Genomic DNA, 12,536 nt, shown 5'->3' with positions numbered 1-12,536 from the left:
AGCTAATATTCCAGTGAGTTTCATCTGTGACAAAAGCTCTGTCTGACTATGATAAAACAGCAGGCATGGGGCAGTGTATGTTCTAGAGACTATTTATTTATTTACTTATTCCCTTTTGTTGTCCTTGTTATTTTTTACTGTTATAGTTATTATTGTTGTCATTGTTGGATAGGACAGAGAGAAATGGAGAGAAGAGGAGAAGACAGAGAGGAGGAGAGAAAGACAGACACCTGCAGGCCTGCTTCACCGCTTGTAAAGCGACTCCCCTCAGGTGGGGAGCCGGGGGCTCGAACCGGGATCCTTATGCCGGTCCTTGCGCTTCTCACCATGTGCTCTTAACCTGCTGCGCTACCGCCCGACTCCTTATGCTAATCACTTTACACATTTTATTTATGAAGAAAGCAGTCATGAGATTGGTATCTAGCTTAAAGGCAACGCAATAGACTTGCCTGTCTGAGTCGACAACTGGCCGAGAGTCAACCCCTGGAGCCACCATAGTTAAGAACTGGGTAGTGATCTAATTTCTTCTGAATAAGTAAATAAATGAATGAATTTTAAAAGAGAAAATGGCCACAATATGACTATTATCTGAAAACCCTACAGTTTGTTTCCATCTATTCAATATATCCTGCTGATAAACCTGTCACAGGTTCATTTCTAGCCTTTACGCTGACCTGAGGTTCACCTGAGACTTTATCAACTCCATCTGAATCTATGTCTTTTGTAATTTGTAGCCAAGGATAAAAGCCAATGTCTGGATTGTGCACCCATGCAATAAGTAGTGAGTATGTGTAGCACATAGTGGCTGCAAACATATTTACCCCTAATTCCAAGTTATATATGGAAAAATAATTCTCAACTCTATGTCCTAACCAACTAGTGTCAAACGCAGGAGTGGACAGAAGAGGTTGATGGCATCTACACTCTGGGGATCAGGTTCCATTAAAGTAGAATTTACACTTCTTTTTTATTTATATAATTTTTATTTATAAAAAGGATATATTGACAAGACCATAGGATAAGAGGGGTACATTTCCACACAGTTCCCACCACCAGAACTCCGTATCCCATCCCCTCCCCTGACAGCTTTCCTATTCTTTATCCCTCTGGGAGTATGGACCCAGGGTCATTGTGGGATGCAGAAGGTGGAAGGTCTGGCTTCTGTAATTGCTTCCCCACTGAACATGGGTGTTGACAGGTGGATCCATACTCCCAGTCTGCCTCTCTCTTTCCCTAGTGGGGTGGGTCTCTGGGGAAGTGGAGCTCCAGGACACATGGGTGGGGTTGTCTGTCCAGGGAAGTCAGGTTGGTATCGTGGTAGCATGTGGAACCTGGTGGCTGAAAAAAAGTTAAGATAGAAAGCAGAACAAATTGTTGATGAATCATGAACCTAAAGGCAAGAACATTGCAGATGAAGATTTGAGGTCTCGGTTTTGGAAACAGCTAGTCGGTCTATCTTAGATATATTTCAACAGGCCTATGATTTTAATAGTTTCCACCTGATGTCTAATGTGCAGGTGGACCTGGGTTATTGTCTGAGGAGATGGTGTCAGAGTTAGAAAAAAGGGCTTGAAATTTGAATCAGGGAAGAGAGTAGCTCCCAGATATTGGGAAAGTATATAAATATTGTTAAATGTAAACTCCATTGATTTGATCTGATTTGGTGCCCATATTCAGCACAGGAGCCTGTGTAACCTCAGCATCACTGTAGGTCTGAGCTTGCATGCTGTGGTCACAGCTAGGAACATTCCAGGTTGCACTAATTTCAGGACCCATCTTCCGCGGATAGTCAGTAGAGTGTGTTGTGCAACCTTCCTTTAGAGAATGGAACATTCCCTACCATTATTGATCCACATTGAGGGCAAGGTCCTATAGGGGCCCACAAAGGGGGTCCATTGTGTTGTTCCTGGTGGAGATGACCAGCGACAATGGAGAGAGGGATCTCTTAGATGTCTAGGCCCATCATTGTCTGTGTGGGAATCCCAGGACTCCTTGACCAGGGCCCCAGGTGATTGGGTGGCCTGGTAGAGACTAAAGAGTCATCTTTAAAGTGTGCCAGTCTCTTGCCCTTCTCCAGCTTTTGTAGTCCTTACTTTAACTGGCAAGATTAGCTTTGGAGTGACTGGGGGACGTGTAATAGGTGGGTGAGGAGAGTATTTAGGTCTAAGTAGAAACTATTAGGTTAGGTACTTTATGGTGTCTTTTTGGGTCTTTCTACTTGCTTGCTGCATCTATTTACTCTCTACAAACTATTGTGCCATTTTGCCTTAAGCTGTATATTTTCCCCAAACTCTTATTGCTTTGAGGGTGCTTTGAAATGAAGTGTATGGACATATTGAATATCACCTGAATTTTAGTTATGAGAAGAAAGGGAAAGGCTCTTGTCAGAAGGATGTCAGTGTTATTCCAAGAAGCAAACTTTCCTCAAAATTTCTGAACTACCACTGGTCCTGTCACTTGTCAATAGCAACTGACCATCACGAAGGAAGTTGGGGGGAAGAGGGCATATGGAATGTTAACAGGAAGAAAGACAAGTTAACATGAAGAAACCCACGTGGGGGTGAAGCGGTGGCACACCTGGTTAAGCACACACATTACCATGCACAAGAACCCAGGTTCAAGACCCTGATCCCCACCTGCAGGAGGAAAGTTTCACAAGAAGTGAAATAAGGGGGTTAGGTGTCTCTCTCCCTTTCTATCTCCCACTCCCTTCTTAATTTCTCTCTGTCTCTATTAAATAACTAAACGAAATGTAAAAAAATTGAAAAAAAAAAGAAAGAAAAAAACAGAAACCCAAGTAACCCAACATATCCATGAGCTAGGAAAACTGAAAGATAAGCAATAGACAGAATATTCTGCCTAGAGACCAGTTCTTTATTATTGACCCCCCCCCCAAAAAAAAAAGTCATGGGACAAAAATGTTCTAGATAGATACCAAGTTTGATTGTGACAAAAAGCAAAAAAATGAGACTTTTGGAGGTGGGACTACAAAGCAACAGCAGCTGTGTTTCTCTCCTCTCCTCTCCTCTCCCGGGTCAACTAAGAATACCAAAGGAGACCACCTGGGACGGCAACAAGACAGGACTAGAACGACTTCAGGAACCCACCAAATCACCATTGAGTGCAAACATGTGTGGCTCCTGAACAGAGAGGAGCCTAGGGAGAGATTATGTGCATGGTAACAGTCCAGCAGTTTAACAGATGAGACACCACCTCCAGTCTCTTTCACAAACAAAAAGATGGCTGAAGAAAGAAGAGGACTCCCCTAAGACTCACCAAATGCAACTGTGAGTCTCCATTGCTACTGCCCTCACAATCTGGAGTAGCAAGGGGAGACCCTGTGCTGACACCCAGGGGACAGAGAACTAAACAGTAAACTCAAGAGAAGATCTATACCTCAGTGGCCTAGCAGTGGGGCTGTGAGAGTCTCTTTGCATAACCACTGGATTATCTCTGCCCCACCCTGATTTATCTCTTGGTCAGGAGTCAGTGATTAAGCTAAGAAGCCTCCTTATAGTTTAAAAGCCCTCAGGCTCCCATAGCCTACAGGAAAGAAAAAGAACAAAAGAGGCTGTTAAGTCACTGAGCTCCAACTCAGGGATTAAAATACTATTGAAACAGCAGTCAATTTCCACAACTGTGAACCCTTTACTTACCTTACTTAGACACAAGTCAAGGTGAGAGTGATCAGCAATTTGAAAAGTACTGAGAGAGGGACCTCATAACATACAATATGAAATGATTAAACCAACAAGAAGAAATATAGGAGAAATGATCCAGGACAATTCAGCTAGAGGACGCCCAAAGGTTGAAATACAAAATAATGAGGTCAACATCCAAACACTAGTGAAGGAAATAATCACAGGAGTGAGTAAAGAGTTTGAAAGAATTGTCATCAGAAATGCAGAAACAACCAATGAGACTCAGGAAGAAAACATTAATTGTCTCAAAGTTATTAGAGAGCTGAAAGCTGAAATAGCTGAGCTAAGAACACAACTAGTTGAACAAGCTAAAACAGGATCAGAACAAAGTAACAAAATAGATGAACTCCAGAAAACAGTAGAGGGCAGAGAGAATAGAATAAATGAGGCTGAAGACAGAATTAGCAAGATCGAGGACGAATTAGAGACATCTAAAAAAGAAGTAAGAGTGCTCAAAAATTGATTAAGAGATACTGAAAACAACAACAGAGACCTATGGGGTGACTTCACAAGAAATAATATACGCATTATTGCCTTAGCAGAGGAAGGAAGAGAGGGAGGGGAAGAAAGTATTCCTCAGGACATAATAGCTGAGAACTTCTTTAGTCTAGACAACATCAAAGACATAAAGGTTCAAAAAGCCCAGAGGATCCCAAACAGAATTAACCCAAACTTAAAAACACCACACATCATATTTAGAATGGAAAGGAATAAAGATAAAGAAAGGATTCTGAAGGCTGCAAGAGAAAAAGAAAGAGTCACCTACAGAGAAAAACCCATCAGATTAGCATCAGACTTCTCCACACAAACGCTACAAAGCGGAAGAGAATGGCAAGATATCTAATGAGTGATCAGTGAGAAATGCTTTCAACCAAGAATACTGAATCCTGCTAGACTGTCATTCAGACTAGATGGAGGCATAAAAACCTTCTCAGACAAGCAACATTTGAAAGAATCAATTATCACCAAGCCTGCCCTGAAAGAGGTTCTGAAAGATCTATAAGAAGTCAGACCACCATAAATATGCCATAGGTCAGAACGCTCTAAAAATCTACAAGAATGGCATAAAATATCTTCAATCTTTGATACCAACACATCTCAATGGCCTGAATTCACCTATTAAAAGTCACAGAGTAGGAAGATGGATCAGAAAATACAACCCAACAATATGCTGTCTACAGGAAACACACAACTCAACAAGACAAACACAGACTCAAAGTGAAAGCATGGAAAACTATCATACAGGCCAGCAGCCCACAAAAAAAGGGCAGGAGCAGCTATTCTCATATCTGACATGATAGACTTTAAAATAAATAAAATTAAAAAGATAGAGATGGACACTACTTATGCTCAGTGGATCAGTCAATCAAGTACACTTAACAATTATTAACATCTCTGCATCCAATGAGAAGCCATCTACATACATAAAACATCTACTGAAAGAGCTACAGCAATATAGTAATAACAACACAGTCATAGTAGGGGACTTCAACACCCCATTCTCTCAACTTGACAAATCATCCAGGCAGAAAATCAATAAAGATGTGGGAGCAAAATGAGAAGATAGATAAACTAGAACTATTGGACATTTTCAGAGTCATTAATCCCAGGAAACTGGAATATACATTCTACTCAAGTTCACATGGGTCATTCTCAAGGATAGACTATATATTAGACCACAAAGACAGCATCAGCAAATTCAAGAGCATTGAAATCATCCCAAGCATCTTCTCAGACCACAGTGGAAATAAACTAACACTTAACCATCAACAAAAGATTAGTAATAGTCCCAAAATGTGGAAGCTCAATAGTACACTACTTAACAATTACTGGGTCCAAGGGGATATAAAGGAAAAAAATCAAAATTTTTTGAACGTTCAATGAAAATGAAGACACAAGCTATCAAAATATTTGGGACACAGCTAACGCAGTGTTGTTTTCGATGGGTTATGTTGTTTTTGCTGGGCTGGCTTCACAGGCGGGTAACAGACGACCAGTGACTCATGGTTGAGCTGTAGGCAGTATCTCTTTATTCATGCAGGATGCAGCACAATCTAAGACGAGCTAAGTTAAACTCAAAGTACAGTACTGTAAAACTCACAATGCTGTCTTTATATATACTTGCCAAGTAAGGTGGAAACAGGATGTGACATAGAGAGGGTGGAGAGAAAAGTGACTGGTGAAAATCAGAGTGTGACAAAGAGGGGGCAGATTAGGCGAGAATCCTATCACTGAACCACAAATGCCCTGGAGGGAGGATGGAACTTGTTAACAGTGGTTATGTAAATAGAATGAAGTGGTTATGTAAATAGAATACTGTTAAGCAGGGGGGATTTAAACCAAATGAAACAGAAGGGGTCTCATGCATACCAACAACGCAGTACTGAGAGGGAAGTTCATAGTCATACAAGCACACATTAGGAAACAGGAAAAAGCACAAATAAACAGCCTGATTGCACATCTTAAAGACCAAGAAAAAGAAGAACAAAAGAACCCTAAAGCAACCAAAAGGACAGAAATCGCTAAAGTTAGGGCAGGAAAATAAGGAAACCACACAAAATATCAACAAAAGCAAATGTTGGTTCTTCAAAAGAGTGAACAAAATCAACAAACCTTTAGCCAGACTCACAAAACAAAAAGGGAGAAGACCCAAATAAATTGTATCATAAATGAAAGAGGAGATATCACAACATACACCATAGAAATTTAGCATATCATGCGAGACTTCTATAAACAACTATATGCCACCAAGATAGAGAACCCGGAAAAAAAAAAAACAATTTTCTAGATGCCTATGAACTTCCAAAACTAAGTAAAGATGAAGTGGATAACATGAACAGGTCCATCACAGCCAATGAAATTGAAACAGTTATTAAAAATCTTCCCAAAAATAAAAGTCCTGGGCCACATGGTTTTACAAATGAATTCTACAAAACCTTCAAAGAAGAATTAATACCTCTACTTTTAAAAGTCTTCCAGAAGATTGAAGACACTGGAATACTCCCTTCCGTCTCCTATGAAGCCAACATCACTTTGATACCAAAAGCAGACAGGGATACAACCAAAAAAGAAAACTACAGACCAAAATCTCTGATGAACATAGATGCTAAAATACTGAACAAAATTCTAGCCAACCGGATACAACAGTATATTAAAAAGATTGTTAATCATGACCAAGTGGGTTTATCCCAGACATGCAAGGTTGGTTTAATATATATAAATCAGTCAACGTGATACACCATATCAATAAAAGCAAGACCAGAAACCACATGGTCATATCAACAGATACAGAGAAAACCTTTGACAAAATACAACATTCCTTTATGATCAAAACACTACAAAAAATTGGAATAGATGGAAAAATCCTGAAGATAGTGGAGTCTATATATAGCAAACTTACAGCCAACATCATACTTAATGTTGAAAAACTGGAAGCATTTCCCCTCAGATCAGGTACTAGACAGGGCTGCCCACTATCACCATTACTATTCAACATAGTGTTGGAAGTTCTTGCCATAGCAATCAGGCAGGAGCAAGGAATTGAAGGCATACAGATTGGAAGAGAAGAAGTCAAACTCTCCCTATTTGCAGATGACATGATAGTATACATAGCAAAACCTAAAGAATCCAGCAAGAAGCCTTTGGAAATCATTAGGCAATACAGTAAGGTGTCAGGGTGAAAAATTAACATTCAAAAGTCAGTGGCATTCCTCTATGCAAACACTAAGTTGGAAGAAGTTTAAATCCAGAAATCAGTTCCTTTTACTATAGCAACAAAAACAATCAAATATCTAGGAGTAAACCTAACCAAAGAAGTGAAAACACTTGTATACTGAAAATTATGAGTCACTACTCAAAGAAATTGAAAAAGACACAAAGAAGTGGAAAGATATTCCATGTTCATGGGTTGGAAGAATTAACATCATCAAATGAATATACTACCCAAAGCCATATACAAATTTAATGCTATCCCCATCAAAATCCCAACCACATTCTTAAGGAGAATACAACAATTGCTATAAATGTTTATCTGGAACCAGAAAAGACCTAGAATTGCCAAAACAATCTTGAGAAAAAAGTACAGAACTGGAGGCATCACACTCCTAGATCTCAAACTGTATTATAGGGCCACTGTCATCAAAACTGCTTGGTACTGGAACATGAATAGACACACCGACCAGTGCAATAGAATTGAGAGCCAAGAAGTAAGCCCCCATACCTATGCACATCTAATCTTTGACAAAGGTTCCCAGTCTATTAAATGGGGAAATCAGAGTCACTTCAACAAATGGTTTTGAAAAAAATGGTTTGAAACACGCAGAAGAATGAAACTGAACCACTATATTTCACCAAACACAAAAGTAAATTCCATGTGGATCAAGGACTTGAATGTTAGACCAGAAACTATCAGATACTCAGAGGAAAATATTGTTGGAACGCTTTTCCACATAAATTTTAAAGACATCTTCAGTGAAATGAATCCAATTACAAAGAAGACTAAGACAAGTATAAACCTATGGGATTACATCAAATTAAAAAGTTCTGCACAGCAAAAGAAACCAGTACCCAAACCAAGAGACCCCTCACAGAATGGGAGAAGATCTTTATATGCCATACACCAGACAAGAGTCTAATAACCAATATATATGAAGAGCTTCCCAAACTCAACAACAAGAAAACAAATAACCCCATCCAAAAATGGGGAGAGGACATGGACAGAATATATACCACAGAAGAGACCCAGAAGGCCAAGAAACACATGAAAAAATGCTCCAAAAATTTTTTTTAATGCTCCAAGTCTTTGATTGTCAGAGAAATGCAAATCAAGACAAAAATGAGATACCACTTCGCTCCAGTGAGAATGTCAGACATCAGAAAAGGTAATAGCAGCAAATGTTGGAGAGGTTGTGGGGGTCAAAGGAACCCTCCTGCACTGCTGGTGGGAATGTCAATTGGTCCAACATCTGTACAGATCAGTCTGGAGAACTCTCAGAAGGCTAGAAATGGACCTGCCCTATGGACCTGCAATTCCTCTCCTGGGGATATATCCTAAGGAACCCAACACACCCATCCAAAAAGATCTGTGTGCACATATGTTCTTAGCAGCACAATTTGTAATAACCAAAACCTGGAAGCAACCCAGGTGCCCAACAACAGATGAGTGGCTGAGCAAGTTGTGGTCTATATACACAATGGAATACTACTCAGCTGTAAAAAATGGTGACTTCACCGTCTTCAGCCCATCTTGGATGGAGCTTGAAAAATTCATGTTAAGTGAAATAAGTCAGAAATAGAAGGATGAGTATGGGATGATCTCACTCTCAGGCAGAAGTTGAAAAACAAGATCAGAAGAGAAAACACAAGTAGAACCTGAACTGGAATTGGCGTATTGCACCAAAGTAAAAGACTCTGGTTTGGGTGGGGAGGAGAGTACAGGTCCAAGAAGGATGACAGAAGACCTAGTGGGGGTTGTATTGTTAGATGGAAAACTGAGAAATGTTATGCATGTACACACTATTGTATTTACTGTCAAATGTAAAACATTAATTCCCCAATAAATAATTTAAAAAAAGATAGGCACCTAACCAGAAAAAAAAAAAATTAAAAAGCAGCAGAACTGAAGATTTTGTTCATGGCAGGAATATTTACACCCATTACGACTTTAGTTACCTCAGATTATAAACTCAATGCACAGAAGAAACAGCTGCGTGCATACACACTATCTGACTTGTTTTTAATATGCAGTCTCTAAATATTTTACATGCTCAGAACTGATACTCGAACGTCCATTTGATGCCTTGGGACCAGGGAAGCAAGCAGTGCTAGACACAACTGCAGAGCATGCTTCTCCCATTGTGACTGCCACTGTGTGGGTCATGTGACTTGCACGTGGGTCAGGTGACTTGTCAGGTGGGCAGCAGCCTCTGGAGCCCAGGAGCCAGGAAGGTGCTAGAACACCTCAGAAAGCTCCAGAGCTGTGGCCTTCCCCTCTTTCCACCTCTGTCTGAGCTGCAAAGTGACCTGGGAAATGACATACGCAGAAATGACGTGTGTGTGTGTGTGTGTGTGTGTGTGTGTGTGTGTGTGTGTGTGTGTAGTTCATGTGTGCAACTTACACCTTACTTGTTAATACTCTGCCAGTGGACACACAGCACGTGAAGGGGAAACAGAGCTCTCTGTGTAGATTACATTCAAATACCATAAAAATAATTTCTTCTTCTGACTACAACCTCAGTGTGTGATCATAAAATGTAGTGATTGAATGTCCAGACTCTGGTGCCAGCTAATCTGGGTGTCAAAGCCTTCCCTCTCACTTGCTAAACAAGGAAAATTCTTAGCCATTTTGTATCTTTGTTTATTTTTCATCCACCAAACGGGTATAATGAAGCAATGTATGTTTACATTTAGATACAGAGATTGATAAGTGACCATCTGTACGTAGCTTTACCGTTAACATAAGTGGCTGGATCAATGTTTGGCACTAATTGACACCAGATGTGTCCGATGTTTTGAACTATTGATTATTAGAGAAAATATTAGGATGGGGAGGGGAGGGAGAGAAGGAGAGAGAGACACCTGCAGCACTGCTTCACCACTCATGAGGCTTTTCTCTGCAGACGGGAACTGAGGTCCTGAACCCAGGGCATTGTACTTTGTGGCATGTGAGCTCAGCCTGACATCCCAACCTCAAGTATTATTTAAGTATTATTATTAATTTTTTAATGACCAGTGCTTTCCAAAACTGTGTGGTCTCAAGGATATAGATTTGAACCTGTGCATGTGTGTATGTGTATGTGTGTGTAAGACAGTTGACTGCACCATCTAAGGTGTTGTTAAGAAACACTGTTCTACATTTGACTCAGGAGTAAGAAGTCCTTCTTTATAGAGTAAAAGATAGAAACCAGAAAAATCACAAAAATAAACTGGCAAATACACCACAGCAACTTTTAGTGTTTCTGTGACTTGCTGAGCAGAGCCTGAGTGTGCATGGAAGAGTGTGGCTTAATGGTTTGGGCAGTCACCAGTCTGACTGGCCCGGCTTCATCCTCTGGTAGCAGGCGATACCAAGAGGAGGCCATGGTGTGTCTCAGGATGTCATACTTGTTTATCTCAGCTCAGACATTCGAATAACGAGATTCTCTTATTAACCTACTCCTCTGTGCTTCTCAGAAAAAATAATGACCTCGGCATCCAAAGGAATTCTCCGGCCATTTCTGATCATCTGTGCCGTCCTGGGCTGCTTCATAGCATGTCTGCTCCTCTACATCAAGCCCACCAGTAGCTGGGTCTTCAGCCCCATGGAGTCGGCCAGCTCAGTCTTGAAAATGAAAAACTTCTTCTCCACAAAAACAGACGATTTCAACGAGACCACCATTCTCATCTGGGTGTGGCCGTTCGGACAGACCTTTGACCTCACCTCCTGCCAAGCCATGTTCAACATCCGCGGGTGTCACCTCACCACCGACCGCTCCCTGTACAACAAGTCCCACGCGGTTCTCATCCACCACCGGGACATCAGCTGGGACCTGACCAACCTGCCTCCGCAGGCTAGGCCGCCCTTCCAGAAATGGATCTGGATGAATCTGGAGTCACCGACTCACACTCCCCAGAAGAGCGGCATCGAGCACCTGTTCAACTTAACTCTGACTTACCGCCGAGACTCTGATATTCAAGTGCCTTACGGCTTCCTGTCCGTGAGCACCAACTCCTTCGTGTTCGAAGTGCCGAGCAAAGAGAAGCTGGTGTGCTGGGTTGTGAGTAACTGGAACCCCGAACACGCCCGGGTCAAGTATTACAACGAGCTGAGCAAGAGCATTGAGATCCACACCTTCGGGCAAGCGTTTGGGGAGTATCTGAATGACAAAAACCTGATTCCTACCATATCTACTTGCAAATTTTATCTTTCCTTTGAAAACTCCATCCACAAAGATTACATTACGGAAAAGCTTTACAATGCGCTGCTGGCCGGCGCCGTCCCTGTTGTTCTAGGACCGTCCAGGGAAAACTATGAGAACTATATCCCAGCAGATTCGTTCATTCACGTGGAAGACTATAACTCCCCCAGCGAGCTAGCCAGGTATCTGAAGGAGGTGGACAGAAACAATAAGTTGTATCTTAGTTACTTTAGCTGGAGAAAGGATTTCTCGGTGAATCTTCCACGGTTCTGGGAATCACACGCTTGCTTAGCTTGTGACCACGTCAAAAGGCACCAGGAATATAAAGCTGTTGGAAATCTAGAGAAATGGTTTTGGAATTAAAGTTTTCTGTCATTTGCACACTTGGCAAGTTATTGTAACGAAATGCCATTCAAGGTGTGAGAATGAGAAGAGAGATGTATGTATATTTTCAGAAGATCAGCATTAGCACAGAATCCACTGGGTTTAAATTATCCTGTACATAGCTAATCGTGCACTGGCAATGATTTATTCTTGCTCTGATATGTACACATTCTGGTCTTTTGGCACTGTTGCAGTTGCCCATTGTGTGTAAGCGTATGCAGTTGTTTCCACATTGAACAATCGTCAAGTATATTTGAAAACTAAAGAGGCACATCTTCAAGTAGAAAATAGAGACTATTTTCACTAAATATAATCTCCGGCTCCAGCTTTGCCGGATTTAATAGCAGAAAAGCTTTTGTAATTGAATTCTAGCCCTTTTGAGTTCTAAATTGAAGAAAATGCATAACTGTCTCTCTCTGATCTATTTTTACCTGTTTACCACATCTGAGAAGGTGGAATTATTCATGTAGTGAATAAGAGAGATAGTGAAGCAGAACTCTTCTATTCAGGAAGCTGTTAGACATCTTTTTTTTTTTTCATGAACTTGACTTGCAAA

At 40.9% G+C, this 12,536-nt stretch overlaps 1 protein-coding gene across 1 annotated transcript; it reads left to right on the top strand.

Moving 5' to 3' along the window:
* Nucleotides 1-10,877: 10,877 nt before the first annotated feature.
* FUT9 (fucosyltransferase 9) lies at nt 10,878-12,147 on the top strand. The gene has a single exon (XM_007536459.3). The coding sequence runs from the start codon at nt 10,880-10,882 to the stop codon at nt 11,957-11,959; it is 1,080 nt and encodes a 359-aa protein (XP_007536521.1). The 5' UTR covers nt 10,878-10,879; the 3' UTR covers nt 11,960-12,147.
* The last annotated feature ends 389 nt before the right edge of the window (nt 12,148-12,536 follow it).

The sequence above is a fragment of the Erinaceus europaeus genome, chromosome 4 (assembly GCF_950295315.1).
Source record: "Erinaceus europaeus chromosome 4, mEriEur2.1, whole genome shotgun sequence".
Lineage (NCBI taxonomy): Eukaryota > Metazoa > Chordata > Mammalia > Eulipotyphla > Erinaceidae > Erinaceus > Erinaceus europaeus.
This window is presented reverse-complemented; position numbering and strand designations above follow the sequence as displayed.

Excerpts from the sequence above, each read along its gene's own strand:
- FUT9 (XM_007536459.3), top strand. The coding sequence starts at position 10,880 with ATGACCTCGGCATCCAAAGGAATTCTCCGGCCATTTCTGATCATCTGT.